The sequence below is a fragment of the Cherax quadricarinatus genome, unplaced genomic scaffold (genome assembly GCF_038502225.1).
Source record: "Cherax quadricarinatus isolate ZL_2023a unplaced genomic scaffold, ASM3850222v1 Contig202, whole genome shotgun sequence".
Classification (NCBI taxonomy): domain Eukaryota; kingdom Metazoa; phylum Arthropoda; class Malacostraca; order Decapoda; family Parastacidae; genus Cherax; species Cherax quadricarinatus.
Window position 1 is genome coordinate 50,685 of NW_027195228.1, and position 19,044 is coordinate 69,728.

The 19,044-nt window shown below is 49.6% G+C and overlaps 1 protein-coding gene across 1 annotated transcript in view; it reads right to left on the reverse strand.

Annotated features, from left to right (window-relative positions):
• LOC128691020 (organic cation transporter protein-like) overlaps positions 1-19,044 on the reverse strand; it is a gene marked incomplete at its 3' end in the record, with an annotated part of 170,769 nt that overhangs the window by 43,351 nt on the left and 108,374 nt on the right. The window contains exon 6 of the mRNA XM_070080182.1: positions 15,871-15,974. Coding sequence (XP_069936283.1) covers positions 15,871-15,974 — 104 coding nt within the window. The remainder of the gene's footprint in view (positions 1-15,870; positions 15,975-19,044) is intronic.

Sequence of the window (19,044 nt, forward strand, 5' to 3'; positions counted from 1 at the left end):
CCCTGATTCCCCGGGAGACCTGGTCTTGGATCGGGTCGCGGGGGCGTTGATCCCCGGAATACCCTCCAGGTAGACTCCAGGTAGGTAGACCTAAATGAAAACATGACACTGGTCGATGACGCATTGACTTTCTTGAGTTATTCTGGGAGGCTAACCCTCCAGGTTAAAAACCTGAACAAATCTTATCTGATCATGAAACTGCGCAGTGTTAGCAGCTGACGTTTTTTAAAGTCAACCCGGAATTAGAGTAGAAAATGAACTGTGAAAGAAACTGAAGAAAACTTATTTTATCACCATATTATGAACTAATGTTATGAGAAAATGATTATTTTGGGTGTGTGCAGCTGGAATGTTGCTGTTGTTACTGCTGCTCCTGCTGCTGTTCCTGCTGCTCTTGGTGTTGTTGTTGCTGCTGTTCCTGTTGCTCCTGCTGCTGTTCCTGTTGCTCCTGGTGTTGTTGCTGCTCCTGCTGCTGTTCCTGCTGCTGTTCCTGCTGTTCCTGGTGTTGTTGCTGCTGTTGCTACTTCAGCTCTTGCTGCTCTAGCTACTCTTGTTGTTGCTGTTGTTCCTGCTGCTGTTACTGCTGTTGTTCCTGCTGCTCCTGCTGCTGTTGCTGCTGTTGTTCCTGCTGCTGTTACTGTTGTTGTTCCTGCTGTTCCTGCTGCTGTTGCTGCTGTTGTTCCTGCTGCTCCTGCTGCTGTTCTTACTGCTGCTGTTCCTGCTGCTCCTGCTCTTGCTACTCCCGCTATTGCTGCTCTAGCTACTGTTGTTGCTGCTGCTGTTCCTGCTGATCCTGCTGTTGATGCTTCTGTTGCTGTTGCTGCTGCTGTTGCTAATCCTGTTGTTGCTGCTGCTGATTCTGCTGTTGATGCTTCTGTTGCTGTTGCTGATGCTGCTGTTAATGCTGTTATTGCTGCTGCCGTTGCTGCTACTCCTACTGTTTCTCATGTTTTGCTATTAGTGCTTCTTTTGCTGCTGTTGCTATTACTGCTGCTGTTGCTAGTCCTGCTGATGATATTGCTGCTGCTGTTGCTGTTGCTATTGTTGCTGCTGATGTTGCTGTTCCTATTGCTGTTACTTCTTTTGCTATTGCTGCTGTTGCTATTGTTGCTGCTGTTACTACTGCTACTGTTGCTACTGCTACTAATGTTGCTATTGCTGATGCTGTTGATATTACTTTTGCTTCTATTGCTATTGCAGCTGTTGCTATTGATGTTGTTGTTGTTGCTACTGATGATGCTGTTGCTACTGTTGTTGCTGTTGATATTGCTGCTGCTGTTGCTATTTTTGCTGCTGTTGCTGTTGCTACTGCTGTTGATTCTGTTGCTATTGCCGCTGTTGCTATTGCTGCTATTGCTATTGCCACTGTTTCCGTTGCCATTGTTGTTGGTGCTGTTGCTGCTGCTGTTACTCATGCTGAAGCTGTTGTTATTGATTTGCTGTTGCTACTCTTAGTTCTGTTTTTATTGCTACAGATGCGGTTGTTATTACTGCTTTGCTGTTGCTGCTGTTCTTGGTGCTGATGCTATTGCTGTTGCTGCTGTTCTTGGTGCTGATGCTATTGCTGTTGCTGCTGTTCTTGGTGCTGATGTTATTGCTGTTGCTGCTGTTCTTGGTGCTGATGCTATTGCTGTTGCTGCTATTGCAATTACTGCTGCAACTGCTGTTGCTATGGCTGCTGCTGTTCTTTGTTTCTGCTACTGTTGTTGTTACTGCTGCTGCTGCTGTTGCTATTGCTATTGGTGCTGCTGTTCTTTTGCTGCTCTTCTTACTGTTGCTGCTGTTATTTTTGCTGCTGCTTCTGTTGCTATTGCTGCTGGTGCTCTTGCTATTACTGTTGCTGCTGTTACTGTTGGTGATCCTGCTGTTGCTATTGCTACTGTTGTTACTGCTGCTGCTGCTGCTGCTATTCCTGCTGTTGCTTCATGCTGCTGCTGTTGCTATTATACTGCTGCTCGTATTGTTGCTGTTGTTGCTATTGCTTTTGTTATTGCTGGTACTGTTGCTATTGCTGTTGCTGCTGCTGTTGCTATTGCTGCTGTTGCTGATTTTGCTATTGCTGCTGTTGCTATTGCTGCTGTTGCTATTATACTGCTGCTCGTATTGTTGCTGTTGTTGCTATTGCTTTTGTTATTGCTGGTACTGTTGCTATTGCTGTTGCTGCTGCTGTTGCTATTGCTGCTGTTACTGGTTTTGCTATTGCTGCTGTTGCTATTGCTGCTGTTGCTGATTTTGCTATTGCTGCTCCTAGTGTTGCTACTATTTCTGAATTTGTTATTGATGTTGCTGCTGTTGCTACTGCTGCTGCTGTTGCTGCTGCTGCTGTTACATTGCTGCCCTGCTGCCGATACCGCCGCTTCCGCCGTTGATAACGCCGCCGCCTGCCGCCACACCGCTGCCGCCGCTCTGCCGACACCGCCGGGTTGCTGCCACTACCGCTGCCGCTGCCGCTGCCGCCGCTGCCGCTGCTGGGCTGCTTTGCTGCCGCCGCCGATGCGCCGCTGCTGCTGCCACTGCTGCTACCGGCTGCTGTTGCTGCCGCTGCTGCTGGGCTGCCGCCGCTGCCGCCGCCGCCGCTACCACTGCCGCCGTTGCCACCGGCCGCCGCTGCCGCTGCTTACCGCTGCCGCCTGCTGCATCGCCGCCGCCGCTGCCGCGCCGCCGCCGCCGTTGCCACCGCCGCCGCTGCGCCGCTGTTGCTACCGCCTGCCGCCGCCTGCTGCCGCTGTTGCCGCTGCTGTTGCTACCGCTTGCCGCTGCCGCCACCGCCGCCACGCTGGTTGTTACCGCTGCTGCCGCTGCCGCCGCTGCTGCTGCCCCACCGCCGCCGCCGCCGCTACCGTTGCCACCGTTGCCGCCGCTGCCGCTGGTTGCCACCGCTGCCGCCGCCGCCGCCGCCGCCGCTGCTGATACCGCTGCCGCTGTTGCCGCTGCCGTTGCTACCGCTGCCGCTGCCGTTGCTACTGCCGCTGCCGCTGTTGCCACTGCTGCCGCCGCTGTTGCTACTGCTGCCGCTGTTGCTGCTGCTGCCGCTACCGCCGCCGCTGCTGCTACCGCCGCCGCCGCTGCTGCTACCGCCGCCGCTGCCGCCGCTGCCGCTGCCGCCCGCCGTTGCTACCGCCGCCGCCGCCGCTGCTGCCGCTGTTGCCACTGCCGCCGCCGCTGCTGCTGCCGCCGCGGCCGCCGCTGTTGCTACCTGTTGCCGCTGCTGCTGCCCTGATGCTGCTGCCACGCCGCCGCCGCTGCTACCAAGGTTACCGCTGCTGCTGCCGCTGCTGTTGCTACCGCTGCCGCTGCCGCTGCCGCTGCTGCTGCTGCTGCTACCGCCGCCGCGCTGCCGCCGGCTGCCGCTGGTGCTGCTACTGCTGCTGCCGCTGCCGCTCGCTGCCGCTGCCGCCGTTTGCCACCGCCGCCGCTGCCACGCTGCTGCCCTGGTTGCCACCGCCGCTGCTGCTACCGCTGCCGCCGCCGCCGCCGTTGCCACCGCTGCCGCCGCTGCCGCCGCTGCTGCTACCGCCGCCGCCGTTGCCACCGCCGCCGCCGCTGCCGCCGCCGCTGCCGTTGCCACTGCCGCCGCCGCTGCCGCCGCTGCTGCCGCTATTGCTACTCGCCGCCGCTGCTGCTGCTGCCGCTGCTGCCGCTGCCGCCGCCGCTGTTGCCATTGCTACCGCCGCTGCTGCTGCCGCCGCTGCCGCTATTGCTACCGCCGCCGCTGCTGCTACCGCCACTGGCTGGGCGCTGCCGCCGCTGCCATTGCCACCGCCGCCGCCGCCACTGCCACCACCGCTGCCGCCGGCGCTGCCGCCGCCGCCGCCGCTGCTGCTGCCACCGCTGTGGCCACCGCTGCCGCTGCCGCTGCTGCCACCGCCGCCGCTGCTGCCACTGCCGCTGCTGCCGCTGGGCCGCCGCTGCCGCTGCCGTTGCTACCGCTGCCGCTGCCGCTGCTGCCGGGCGCTTTTCGCCGCCGCCGCTGCTGGCCAAGGTTACCGCTGCCGCTGCTGCCGCTGCTGCCGCTGTTGCTGCCGCTGCTGCTGTAGCCATCGCTGCTGCTGCTAATGCCGCTGCTGCCGCTGCCGCTGCCGCTGCTGCCGCTGCCGTTGCTACCGTTGCCGCTGCTGCTGCTGCCGCCATTACACTCCCGCTGCTGCTGCTGGCTGCCGCTGCTGCCGCTGCTGCTGCCGCCGCTGCCGCTGCCACTGCCGCTGCTGCTGCCGCCGCTGCCACTGCCACCGCCGCTGCCGCTGCCGCTCGCCGCTGCTGCTGCTGTCGCTTCTGGGCTGCCACTACCGCTGCCGCTGCCACTGCCACCGCCGCTGCCGCTGCTGCCGCTGTTGCTGCTGCTGCTGCCGCTGCTGCCGCCGCATCCGCCATTGCTACCGCTACTACCACTGCTCTACCGCCGCTGCCGCTGTTGCCATTGTTACCGTTTCCCATTGCGCCGGGTGTTGGTTGCATTGCCGCAGTTACATTGGCATTGCTGCCGCCCTGCCGCTGCTGCCGCTGCCGCTACAATACCGCCGCTGCCGCAGCCGCTGCTGCTGCTGTTGGCTACTTCCGCTGCCGCTGCCGCCGCCGCCGCTGCTACTCCTGCCGCTGCCGCTACCACTGTTGCCACTGCTGCCGCTGCCGCTGCCGCTGCCGCTGCCGCCGCTGCTGCCGCTGCTGCTGCTGCTGCTGCTGCTGCTACTGCCGCTGGTGCCTTGCCACATTGCTGCTGCGTTACTGTTGGTGATCCCGCTGCTGCCATTGCTACCGCTGTTACCGCCGCCGCTGCCGCTGCTATTCCGCTGTTGCCTACGCCGCTGCTGCTACTATACCGCTGCCCGCATTGTTACGGCTATTGGGCTTTGCTATTGCTGGTACTCGTTGCTATTGCTGTTGCCGCTGCCGTTGCTATTGCCGCTGTTGCTGATTCGCTATTGCCGCTGCTGCTATTGCCGCTGGGTTGGGCCATACTGCTGCCTCGCATTGCTGCTGGTTGTTGCCATTGCTTTTGTTATTGCTGGTACCGTTGCTATTGCCGTTGCTGCTGCTGTTGCTATTGCTGCTAAGCTGGGTTGGTCTCATATTGCTGCCATTACTGCTGCCTGATCTCGCCATTGCCGCTCCCAGTGCTGTTACTATTCCCGAATCTGGTTATCGATGCTGCCGCTGTTGCTACCGCCGCTGCTGCCGTCGCTGCTGCTGCTGCTCTGCCGTTGATACCGCTGCTTCCGCTGCTGATACCGCTGCTGCCTGCCGCCGCTGCCGCTGCTGTTGCTGCTGCCGTCGCCGTTGGATACCGTCGTTTCTGGCTGCCGATACCGCTGCCGCTGCCGCCGCTGCTGCTGCCGCTGCCGCTGCCGCCGCTGCTGCCGCTACTACCGCCGCTGCTGCCGCTGCTGCTTCCGCTGTTGATACTCGCTGCCGCTGCTGCTGCTGCTGCCGCTGCTGCTGCCGCTGCTGCCGCCGCTGTTGCTGCTGCCGCGACGCCGCCGCTGCCGCTGCTGCTACTGCTGCTACCGCTGCCATTGCCGCCGCTGCTGCTGCCGCTGCCGCCGCCGCTGCCGCTGCCGCGCCGTTACCACCACCGCCGCTGTTGCCACCGCCGCCGCCGCTGCTTGTTGCTACCGCCGCCGCCGCTGTCGCCACCGCCGCCGCCGCCGCCGCCGCGTTGCTACCGCCGCCAGCTGCCGCCGCTGTTGCCACTGCCGCCGCTGCCGCCGCTGCCGCCGCCGTTGCTGTGCTGCTGCGCTGTTGCTACTGCTGCTGCTGCTGCCACCGCCGCCGCTGCCGCCACGCCGCCGCTGGCTTGCCACCGTTGCTACCGTTGCCGCCATGCCGTTTCCCGCTGCTGCACCACGGTCGCCGCCGCTGCTGCCGCTGCCGTTGCCACCGCTGCCGCTGCTGCTGCCGCTGTTGCCACCGGCCGCCGCTGCTGCTGCCACCGCCGCCGCCGCTGCTGCCACCGCTTCGCCGCTGTCGCCACCGCCGCTGCCGCTGCTGCCTACCGCTGCTGCCGCCGCCGCCGCCGCCGCGCGCCACCGCTGCCGCCGCCGCCGCTGCTGCTGCTGCTACCGCTGCCGCCGCTGCCGCTGCTGCTGTTGCCACCGCTGCTGCCGCTGCTGCTGCTGCTGCTGCTGTTGCTACTGCTGCCGCTGTTGCTGCACACACCGCCGCCGCCGCTGTTGCCACTGCTGCCGCCGCCGTTGCCACTGCCGCCGCCGCCGCCGCCGTTGCCACCGCCGCCGCCGCCGCCGCGCCGCCGCTGTTGCCACCGCTGCCGCCGCCGCTGCCGCCGCGGCGCTGCCGTTACCGCTGCCGCTGCCGCCCCGATGCCGCTGGCTACCGCCGCCGCTGCCGCTACCGTTGCCACTGCCGCCGCCGCTGCTGCCGCCGTTGCCACTGCTGCTGCCGCTGCCGCTGCCACTGCTGCTGCTGCCACGCCGCCGCCGCCGCTGCCGCCGCCGCCGCTGGTGCTGCTACCGCTGCCAGCTGCCGCTGCCGCTTTTTGCCACCGCCGCCGCTGCCGCTACCGCTGCCGCCCTGTTGCTACCGCCGCTGCCTGCCTTGCCACGCTGCCGCTGCCGCCGCTGTTGCTACCGCCGCTGCCATGCCGCCGGCCGGTTGCTACCGCTGCCGCTGCCGTTACCGCCGCCGCCGCCGCCGCCGCTGCTGCTGCCGCCGTTGCTACCGCCGGCTGCTGCTGCCGCTGCCGCCGCCGCTGCTGCCATTGCTACCGCTGCCGCTGCTGCTGCTGCCGCTGCCGCCGCTATTGTCGCTGCCGCTGCTGCCGCTGCTGCCATTGCCACCGCTGCCGCTTTGCTGCCACTGCCACTGCTGCTGCTGCCGCTGCCATTGCCACCGCCGCCGCTGCCACCGCTACCACCGCTGCCGCTGCTGCTGCTGCTGCTGCCGCCGTTGCCGCTACCGCCGCCACCGGCTGCCGCCGCCTGCCACCGCTGCCGCTGTTTCACTGCCGGGCCGGGCCGCTGCCGCTGCCGTCACGCCGCTGCCGTTGCCACCGCTGCTGCCGCCGCTGCCGCTGCTGCCGCCGCCGCTGCCGCCGCCGCTTGCTACCGCCGCTGCCGCGTCAGCCGCTGCCGCCGCTGCCGCTGCTGCTGCCGGGCCGTTGCCACCGCTGCCGCTGTTGCCACTGCTGCCGCTGCCACACGTTGCCGTCATCACGCACTGGCTGGGCTGCTGCTGCTGCTGCCAAGCATTGGCACCCTGCTGCCGCTGCTGCCGTTGCTGCCGGGCGCCGCTGCTGCTGCTGCTGCTGCTGCTGCTACTCGCCGTTGCTGCTGCTGCCGCCGCTGCTACCGCCACCGCTGCCGCTGCTGCCGCCGTTGCTGCCGCTCTGCCGCCACCGCTACCGCCGCCGCTGCCGCCGTTGCCGCCGCCGCTGCCGGCCGCCGCTGCCACTGCCACGCCGCCGCCGCTGCTGCTGCTGCCGCTGCTGCTGCTGCCGCCGCCGCATCCGCTACGCCACCGCTACCACCACCGTTTCCCACTGCTGCCGCCGCTGCCACGCCGCTGCTGCGCCACTGGCTCTCATTGTGCCATGGTTGCTGCATTGCCGCAGTTGCTATTGGCATTGTTGCTGCCCCGCCGCCGCTGCCGCCACTACTGCTGCCGCCGCAGCCGCCGCCGCTGCCGCTGCTGCTACTCTGGGCTGCCGCTGCTGCTGCCGCTGCTGCCTGCTGCTGCTGCTACTCTGGCCGCCGCTGCCGCTGCTGCCACTGCTGCCACCGCCGCTGCTGCCGCTGCCGCTGCTGCTGCCGCTGCTGCTGCCGTTGCTACTGGCTGCCGCTGCTGCCGCTGCCGCCGCTGCCGCCGCTTCGTTGCCGCTGCCGCTGCTGCCGCTGCTGCTGCTGCCGCTGCTTGCTGCTGTTGCTACTTCACTACCGCTGTTGCTGCTGCTGCTGCTGCCGCCGCTGCTGCTGCCGCCGCCGCTGCTGCTACCGCTGGCTGTTGCCGCTGCCGCTGGTGCCGCTGCCGCTGTTGCTACTCTCTGCCGCCGCTGGCTGAAGCCGCTGCTGCCGCTGCTACCGCTGCCGCTGTTGCCACAGCCACCACCACACTGCTCTCTACCGCTGATGCCGCTGCTGCTACTGCGTTGTTACTGTTTCTATTGTTGGTGTTGGCTGTATTAGCTGCAGCTGCCATTGGTATTGCGCCTGCCTGCCGCTGTTGGCTACTCTGCTGCCTGCCGCTGTTGCTACTCTGCCGCCGCTGCTGCCACTGCTGCTACCGCTGCCGCTGCTGCTGCTGCTGCTGCCGCTCGGCTGCTGCTGCTGTTGCTATTGCTGTTGTTACTGTTTCTATTGTGCTGCTGTTGCTGTATTGCTGCTGTTGCTATTGGTATTGCTACTGTTGCTATTGGTATTGCTGTTGTTGCAGTTGCTATTGCTGTTGTTATTGCTGTTGCTGTTGCTATTGGTGCTGTTGCTATTGATGTTGCTGCTGTTGCTGTTGCTATTGCTGTTGTTGCTGGTGCTGTTGCTACTGCTGCTGTTGATGTTGTTAGTGCTACTGTTGCTATTGCAATTGCTATTTCTGCTGTTGCTAATGCTACTCATGCTATTGGTTTTGCTGTTGACCATTGACAAGTCAAATATTTCATACAAATTATTAATAGTAATAAATTGATGAGAATGTTCTTAAGTATAAAACGAATTTTTAAATCTTGACAAATAAAGAATACATCGTTACGTTACTCCAAGCTTAGATGAAGTTAAATAACATTAAACAATATATCTAAACAATGGCTGTCTGTTTTCAATACTAGGCTTCGAATCCAGCCCCAGCCAACCTGTACTCACCTATATGTACTCATCTCTATGTACATATAGGTGAGTATGATAAGCTCCTAGAGCCTTATCATACCGCTTCTTAAAGCTATGTATGGAACTCGCTTGCACTTCTTCACTCTCCAGATTCCACTTCTTGACAGCTCTAAGGCTAAAGGAATACTTCCTAACATCCCTATGACTCATCTGGGTTTTTAACTTCCAGTTGTGGCCCCTTGATCCTGTTTCCCATGAAGCTCTCGCTTCACACAGTGAGAGTCCGTGTTTAATTCCAGGCGAAGGGGTGGAAACATTCGACGTGTTTCCTTACACCGATTGTCTATGTTCACCCATCAGTAAAATGGGTACCTGGGAGTTAGTCGACAGGTGTGGGTGGCATCCTGGGACAAAACTGATCTAATTTGCAGATATGCTCTGCATAACAGGGGGATTTCTATATAGTAGTATGTCATTGATGTCAGCTAGGACTGTATACCTTGTACATGTACTTGTAGTAAATAAAGATTTATTTTTTATTAACACACTGGCCGATTCCCACCAAGGCAGGGTGGTCCGAAAAAGAAAAACTTTCACCATCATTCACTCCATCACTGTCTTGCCAGCAGGGTGCTTTACACTACAGTTTTTAAACTGCAACATTAACACTCCTCCTTCAGAGTGCAGGCACTGTACCTCCCATCTCCAGGACTCAAGTCCGGCCTGCCGGTTTCCCTGAATCCCTTCATAAATGTTACTTTGATCACACTCCAACAGCACGTCAAGTATTAAAAACCATTTGTCTCCATTCACTCCTATCAAACACGCTCACGCATGCCCGCTGGAAGTCCAAGCCCATCGCACACAAAACCTCCTTTACCCCCTCCCTCCAACCTTTCCTAGGCCGACCCCTACCCCGCCTTCCTTCCACTACAGACTGATACACTCTTGATGTCATTCTGTTTCACTCCATTCTCTCTACATGTCCAAACCACCTCAAGAACCCTTCCTCAGCCCTCTGGACAACAGTTTTGGCAATCCCACACCTCCTAACTTCCAAACTACGAATTCTCTGCATTAAATTCACACCACACATTGCACTCAGACATGACATCTCCACTGCCTCCAGCCTTCTCCTCGCTGCAACATTCATCACCCATGCTTCACATCCATACAGGAGCGTTGGTAAAAACTATACTCTCATATATTCCCCTCTTTGCTTCCAAGGACAAAGTTCTTTGTCTCCACAGACTCCTAAGTGCACCGCTCACCCTTTTTCCCTCATCAATTCTATGATTCACCTCATCTTTCATAGACCCATCCGCTGACACGTCCTCTCCCAAATATCTGAACACATTCACCTCCTCCATACTCTCTCCCTACAATCTGATATCCAAACTTTCATCACCTAATCTTTTTATCCTCATAACCTTACTCTTTCCTGTATTCACTTTCAATTTTCTCCTTTTACATACCCTACCAAATTCATCCACCAACCTCTGCAACTTCTCTTCAGAATCACCCAAGAGCACAGTGTCATCAGCAAAGAGCAACTGTGATTCTTTATCTTTTAACTCCACACCTCTTGCCATGACCCTCGCATTTACTTCTTTAACAACGCCATCTATAAATATATTGAACAACCACGGTGACATCACACATCCTTGTCTAAGGCCTACTTGTACTGGGAAATAATCTTCCTCTTTCCTACATACTCTAACTTGAGCCTCACTATCCTCGTAAAAACTCTTCACTGTTTTCAGTAACCTTCCTCCTATACCATACATCTGCAACATCTGCCACCTTGCCCCCCTATCCACCCTGTCATACTCCTTTTCCAAATCCATAAATGCCACAAAAACCTCTTTAGCCTTATCTATATACTGTTCACTTACATGTTTCACTGTAAACACCTGGTCCACACACCCCCTACCTTTCCTAAAGCCTCCTTGTTCATCTGCTGTCCTATTCTCCGTCTTACTCTTAATTCTTTCAATAATAACTCTACCATACACTTTACCAGGTATACTCAACAGACTTATCCCCCTATAATTTTTGCACTCTCTTTTGTCCCCTTTGCCTTTATACAAAGGAACTATGCATGCTCTCTGCCAATCCCTAGGTACCTTACCCTCTTCCATACATTTATTAAATAATAGCACCAACCACTCCAAAACTATATCCCCACCTGCTTTTAACATTTCTATCTTTATCCCATCAATCCCAGCTGCCTTACCCCCTTTCATTTTACCTACTGCCTCACGAACTTCCCCCACACTCACAACTGGCTCTTCCTCACTCCTACAAGATGTTATTCCTCCTTGCCTTATACACGAAATCACAGCTTCCCTATCTTCATCAACATTTAACAATTCCTCAAAATATTCCCTCCATCTTCCCAATACCTCTAACTCTCCATTTAATAACTCTCCTCTCCTATTTTTAACTGACAAATCCATTTGTTCTCTAGGCTTCCTTAACTTGTTAATCTCACTCCAAAACTTTTTCTTATTTTCAACAAAATTTGTTGATAACATCTCACCCACTCTCTCATTTGCTCTCTTTTTACATTGCTTCACCACTCTCTTAACCTCTCTCTTTTTCTCCATATACTCTTCCCTCCTTGCATCACTTCTACTTTGTAAAAACTTCTCATATGCTAACTTTTCTGCCTTACTACTCTCTTTACATCATCATTCCACCAATCGCTCCTCTTCCCTCCTGCACCCACTTTCCTGTAACCACAAACTTCTGTTGAACACTCTAACACTACATTTTTAAACCTACCCGATACCTCTTCGACCCCATTGCCTATGCTCTCATTAGCCCATCTATCCTCCAATAGCTGTTTATATCTTACCCTAACTGCCTCCTCTTTTAGTTTATAAACCTTCACCTCTCTCTTTTCTGATGCTTCTATTCTCCTTGTATCCCATCTACCTTTTACTCTCAGTGTAGCTACAACTAGAAAGTGATCTGATATATCTGTGGCCCCTCTATCAACATGTACATCCTGAAGTCTACTCAACAGTCTTTTATCTACCAATACATAATCCAACAAACTACTGTCATTTCGCCCTACATCATATCTTGTATACTTATTTATCCTCTTTTTCTTAAAATATGTATTACCTATAACTAAACCCCTTTCTATACAAAGTTCAATCAAAGGGCTCCCATTATCATTTACACCTGGCACCCCAAACTTACCTACCACACCCTCTCTAAAAGTTTCTCCTACTTTAGCATTCAGGTCCCCTACCACAATTACTCTCTCACTTGGTTCAAAGGCTCCTATACATTCACTTAACATCTCCCAAAATCTCTCTCTCTCCTCTGCATTCCTCTCTTCTCCAGGTGCATACACGCTTATTATGACCCACTTCTCGCATCCAACCTTTACTTTAATCCACATAATTCTTGAATTTACACATTCATATTCTCTTTTCTCCTTCCATAACTGATCATTTAACATTACTGCTACCCCTTCCTTTGCTCTAACTCTCTCAGATACTCCAGATTTAATCCCATTTATTTCCCCCCACTGAAACTCTCCTACCCCCTTCAGCTTTGTTTCGCTTAGAGCCAGGACATCCAACTTCTTTTCATTCATAACATCAGCAATCATCTGTTTCTTGTCATCCGCACTACATCCACGCACATTTAAACATCCCAGTTTTATAAAGTTTTTCTTCTTCTCTTTTTTTAGTAAATGTATACAGGAGAAGGGGTTACTAGCCCATTGCTCCCGGCATTTTAGTCGCCTCATACGACACGCATGGCTTACGGAGGAAAGATTCTTTTCCACTTCCCCATGGACAATAGAAGAAATAAAAAAAGAACAAGAGCTATTTAGAAAAAGGAGAAAAACCTAGATGTATGTATATATATATATATGCATGTGCGTGTCTGTGAAGTGTGACCAAAGTGTAAGTAGGAGTAGCAAGATATCCCTGTTATCTAGCGTGTTTATGAGACAGAAAAAGAAACCAGCAATCCTACCATCATGCAAAACAGTTACAGGTTTTGTTTCACAGTCATCTGGCAGGACGGTATTACTTCCCTGGGTGGTTGCTGTCTACCAACCTACTACCTATATGATATATATATATATATATATATATATATATATATATATATATATATATATATATATATATATATATATATATATATATATATATATATATATATATATATATATATATATATGGAAAACAACCACTCTGAAAGAATAGAGAAATTCCAAGCGCTTTCGTGACTACTCACATTATCAAGGAACTATGAAAGTAAAGCATCCAAGGAAGCTATATAAGGGGTCTGGCCAGCACCTCACTATCAGATCCCACAACGGTTAAACACCTGACGCGCGCCGACCCAACTTGGATAGGTCCTTTGCACAACTCACCCACAAACTATTCTACCCAAGAAAATTTAAAAATTATTATTTGTCCAGTGTATTATTAAATTCTTCGCAAATTCTATTAATTATAAATGGATCTAATTTATATAAACCAAAGGAAATATTCATATTATTGTCAAAACTGCTTTTTATGAAACAAGATTCAATTATATTCCTGTCGACCATGGACTTGCTTGATACTACTTTCTCAACTTTTTGAAAATCAATTGGATGGTTAAAATCTCTTACATGAATAAATAGAGCATTGGAATCTTGTCCAGTTCTAATGCTATATTTATGTTGTTTTAATCTTAGTTCGAGATTTTTACCAGTTTGACCGTAATAAACTTTATCGCAAATTTTACAAGGAATCTTATAGACACATCCATCAGCATTTTGGGGGGAATTCTTTATCAAAAGTTTTTTTACTGTATCAAGATTTTTGAATACAACTTTAATATTAAAAGTCTTAAGAAGAGAAGGCATATCAACCAAGTTTTCATGGTAAAGGAGAACCAACATATTTTTAGTTGAATAAGGCTGGTTGTCCCTTTTTGGATTGTAAAAAGTATTTCTAGCAACTTTAAAAGATTTATCAATTACATTTCTTGGGTATTTTAATTCATTACCTATTTCATAAATTTTGGATATTTCCTCATCTATGAACTCAGGACTACAAATTCGTAAAGCTCTCAAAAACATTGATGAGAAAACAGACAGTTTGACTCTATCTTGATGCGAGGATGTAGTCCTGAGTTCATAGATGAGGAAATATCCAAAATTTATGAAATAGGTAATGATTTAAAATACCCAAGAAATGTAATTGATAAATCTTTTAAAGTTGCTAGAAATACTTTTTACAATCCAAAAAGGGACAACCAGCCTTATTCAACTAAAAATATGTTGGTTCTCGAAGAATTGAGACACTTATGCAACACATGGGAATCTTTATTGAAGAAACGTTTCGCCACACAGTGGCTTCATCAGTCCAATACAAAGTAGAAGTGGGTAAGTAGAGTAGAAGTTTGAGGTAATCAGTCCCTCAACCTGGATTCGATGTGTTCAGTCCATCACTCAGTCCATCAATAAAGATTCCCATGTGTTGCATAAGTGTCTCAATTCTTCAACTTGTCGGTTTTCAAAACCATTCATCACATGTTGGTTCTCCCTTACCATGAAAACTTGGTTGATATGCCTTCTCTTCTTAAGACTTTTAATATTAAAGTTGTATTCAAAAATCTTGATACAGTAAAAAAAACTTTTGATAAAGAATTCCCCCCAAAATGCTGATGGATGTGTCTATAAGATTCCTTGTAAAATTTGCGATAAAGTTTATTACGGTCAAACTGGTAAAAATCTCGAACTAAGATTAAAACAACATAAATATAGCATTAGAACTGGACAAGATTCCAATGCTCTATTTATTCATGTAAGAGATTTTAACCATCCAATTGATTTTCAAAAAGTTGAGAAAGTAGTATCAAGCAAGTCCATGGTCGACAGGAATATAATTGAATCTTGTTTCATAAAAAGCAGTTTTGACAATAATATGAATATTTCCTTTGGTTTATATAAATTAGATCCATTTATAATTAATAGAATTTGCGAAGAATTTAATAATACACTGGACAAATAATAATTTTTAAATTTTCTTGGGTAGAATAGTTTGTGGGTGAGTTGTGCAAAGGACCTATCCAAGTTGGGTCGGCGAGCGTCAGGTGTTTAACCGTTGTGGGATCTGATAGTGAGGTGCTGGCCAGACCCCTTATATAGCTTCCTTGGATGCTTTACTTTCATAGTTCCTTGATAATGTGAGTAGTCACGAAAGCGCTTGGAATTTCTCTATTCTTTCAGAGTGGTTGTTTTGCATATTCTGAAATCACTTGTTTACTGTGATCTTATTGCATATACATACATATATATATATATATATATATATATATATATATATATATATATATATATATATATATATATATATATATATATATATATATATATATATATATGCAATATGATCACAGTAAACAGGTGATTTCAAAATATGCAAAACAACCACTCTGAAATAATAGAGAAATTCCAAGCGCTTTCGTGACTACTCACATTATCAAGGAACTATAGTTCCTTGATAATGTGAGTAGTCACGAAAGCGCTTGGAATTTCTCTATTCTTTCAGAGTGGTTGTTTTGCATATATATATATATATATATATATATATATATATATATATATATATATATATATATATATATATATATATATATATATATATAAGTAGTTACAACATATATTATTTTAAATTATGTATTTTACGAAGTATGAAGATTGTATAAGACATTATGTAGACTGAGACTCAGACATTCACCGTGATAATAGATAATAAGTCGGCATGATGATGATGGCCGTATTACAATTATCAGTCATAACACTACCCTTACAATATATTCACTCACTTTTTCAAATAATTTTTATGGTTTTAAAAATTGGATATAATTTCCGTACAGTAATTATTTCACGTCTGGAATCATAAATCTAATTTTATGAAGATACACAGAAAGTACCGGCAATTAATTTTGTTAACCATTCACAATCATCGTTACAAGTTGGGTTAAATCATTTATGGAAATGTTATTTCTGCCCAGGACACAAGGAATAAAGGAACTTTTTCCGGAAATGTATATACTGTAACCCACAACATACCTATCAGCAATGTAGCCGCTGACAAGAGGACTGACGAAGGTACCGAGCATGTACACACTCTGGTAGGTTGCTCGCAGGTACTCCCTCTCGCACACCAACCCGAACTGTAACATACACAATTGGTGAAATATATTTACACATGGTGCAACACTTTGTATAAAGAGGCATTATATTGATTTGAGTAAGTTATCGAAGTAGCATTCATACACCTAAACTCCTCTACAACATATATACAGATTTTTTACTTTCACACTGGTATGAAGCCTAAATGTTAGAATCATTTTAGTGGATTATATCTTGGAAAAGAACAGTCGAAATAAACCAGGATCGGTTCCCCAGTCTTTTTCCCTTCATTTCGGCCGGCTACAGCAAACCTTCAATTCTTTTGTTTGGCGAACATGAAATTCCCTCATCATAGGGTGTTCAGCAGGGTGATCCACTCGCTCCACTTCTCTTCTGCTTGACAGTAAGCGAGCTCAACATCTGGTACCTGGATGATGGCACTCTGGCAGGTACTGAAGAGTCCTTGTTAGAGGGCCTACAACTGGTGAAGTCACAGGGATTCATCCTCAATCCTTCCAAGTGTGAAATCATCACAACAAACCAGGAAATAATCAATGCTGTGCGAACAATCCTTCTGGAAGTCTCTACTACCACTCCATCCAACAGTGCCCTCTTGGGAGCACCACTGTCACCAGGCCATCGACACAGTCCTCAAGGACAAATTGAATGACCTAAAGAGAATGAATATGACGCACTCCTATGATTAACCTTTAAGAAGGAACTAAATCTGTCACTAGAAGATCAGCAATGGGATCAGGCAATGCTTCCAGTGCGACTTGGAGGTATAGGGGTGCACAAAGCAATACAGGTAGCTTTACCTGCATTTCTGTCTTCGTGTTTGGCTTCCAGAGGATTAGTCAAGAAGATTGTCCCTGAATGCTTGAGAGATGCGGTAGGAGCTCAAGACCCCAGGCTCGCTGAAGCAGAGAGGCGTTGGGACATCCTTGCAGACTCCTCCAGTAGACCAGCTCTTCCCAGAGAGCACAAACAGTCCCACTGGGACAAATAGATCATGAAAAAAATCGCCAACGTTTCAGGAAAGGACAAAGCTCGTCTTCTGGCAGTGAAGGCACCACACTCAGGAGATTTCCTTCTAGCTGTTCCCAGTTCCTCCCTGGGCACTCGACTCGACCCACAGGCCATTCGGATTGGTGTTGCTCTTTGCCTAGCCACCCCCATCCTCACCGAACTGGGGTGTATTTGTGGTAGGGAGACAGCTGATCAATTTAGACTTCATGGTCACATCAGAAGGGAATTACGCCAGACATGAGGAGGTCAACGACATCATAAAGAGAAGCCTCGCCACAGCCCACTGCCCAGCCCAACGGGAATTCCAAGTGCAGAGGTCTAATGGAAGTCAAAAGCGCACTGATGGGGCCACTATGAAAGGATGGAAAGCAGATTGCCTGGGACTACACTTTTGCCGCCACATTGGCAGACACCTACTTGACATACTCCTAGCTGAAGGGGATGGAGTTGCCAGCCACAGGGAGACCCAGAAGACCCACAAATATGAAGACCTTCCCTCTTGCTATAACTTCATCCCAATAGGATCGGAGACCCACGGAGCATGGGGAAAGGGTGCTTTAAAGTTCCTGGGTGAAAAACTCATCATAGAAACCAAGGACCACAGGGCGGCCAGCTTCCTCTTTCAGAGACTCAGTGTTGCGATCTAGAGGGGTAATGCCTGCAGCATTCTGGGCACGAGGCCCACCACCGGGGAGCTGGACGAAATATTCGAGATGCAGCACTGAGTTGTCATGTATCTCGTTTTACTCCCTGCTTATTATTGTCAGTGTGTTTTGCCAATGTATTTTGTATTTAAACAAACTATCTATAAAATATAGGGGGTGGTAGGAAAAAACAATTTTCAAACAGCCTCAGGGAGAACCCTGAGTTTTCTCTGAAGCAAGTTTATTCTTTTCTCTGAGGATGAGGGTCCCCAGGACAGTTCCAGAGGTGGTACATTCAACAATATATATATATATATATATATATATATATATATATATATATATATATATATATATATATATATATATATATATATATATATATATATATATATATATATATATATATGCAAAACAACAGGCTGCTTAACACAATCCTCGCAAATAGAGCTAAATGGTTCAGATATGTTGATGATATTTTGTGTCTTATGCCCAAGAATGTAGATATACACCATTTCCTTGATAAATTAAATAACTTAGCCCATTCTATAAACTTTACTGTTGAGTTTGAGGAAAATAACTCATTGCCTTTGCTTGATGTTTTAATTATTAAGGGTAATAATGAATTCAAATTTTATAGAAAACCTACAAATAACTGTTCCTATGTACACTATTATTCTTCACATCAAGACAGAGTTAAACTGTCTGTTTTCTTATCAATGCTTTTGAGAGTTTTACGTATTTGTAGTCCAGAGTTCATAGATGAAGAAATATCTAAAATTTATGAAATAGCTAATGATTTGAAGTACCCAAGAAACGTAATTGATAAATCTTTTAAAATTGCTAAAAATACTTTTTACAATCCAAAAAGGGACAACCAGCCTTATTCAACTAAAAATATGTTGGTTCTCCCTTTCCATGAAAACTTGGTTCATATGCCTTCACTTCTTAAGATTTTTAATATCAAAGTTGTATTTAAAAATCTTGATACAGTAAAAAAACTTTTGATAAAGAATTCCCCCCAGAACGCTGACGGATGTGTCTATAAGAGTCCTTGTAAGATTTGCGATAAAGTTTATTACGGCCTAACTAAGATTAAAACAACATAAATATAGCATCAGAACTGGACAAGATTCCAATGTTCTGTTTATTCATGTGAGAGATTTTAACCATCCAATTGATTTTCAAAAAGTTGAGAAAGTTGTATCAAGGAAGTCCATGGTCGACAGGAATATAATTGAATCTTGTTTCATAAAAAGCAGTTTTGAAAATAATATGAATATTTCTTTTGGTTTATATAAATTAGATCCATTTATAATTAATAGAATTTGGGAAGAATTAAATATAAATAATACATTGGACAAATAATAAATCTAAGTGGGAGAAGAGTTGGCGATGGTAGATGGGATACAAGGAAAATGGAAGTCGTAAGTAAGAA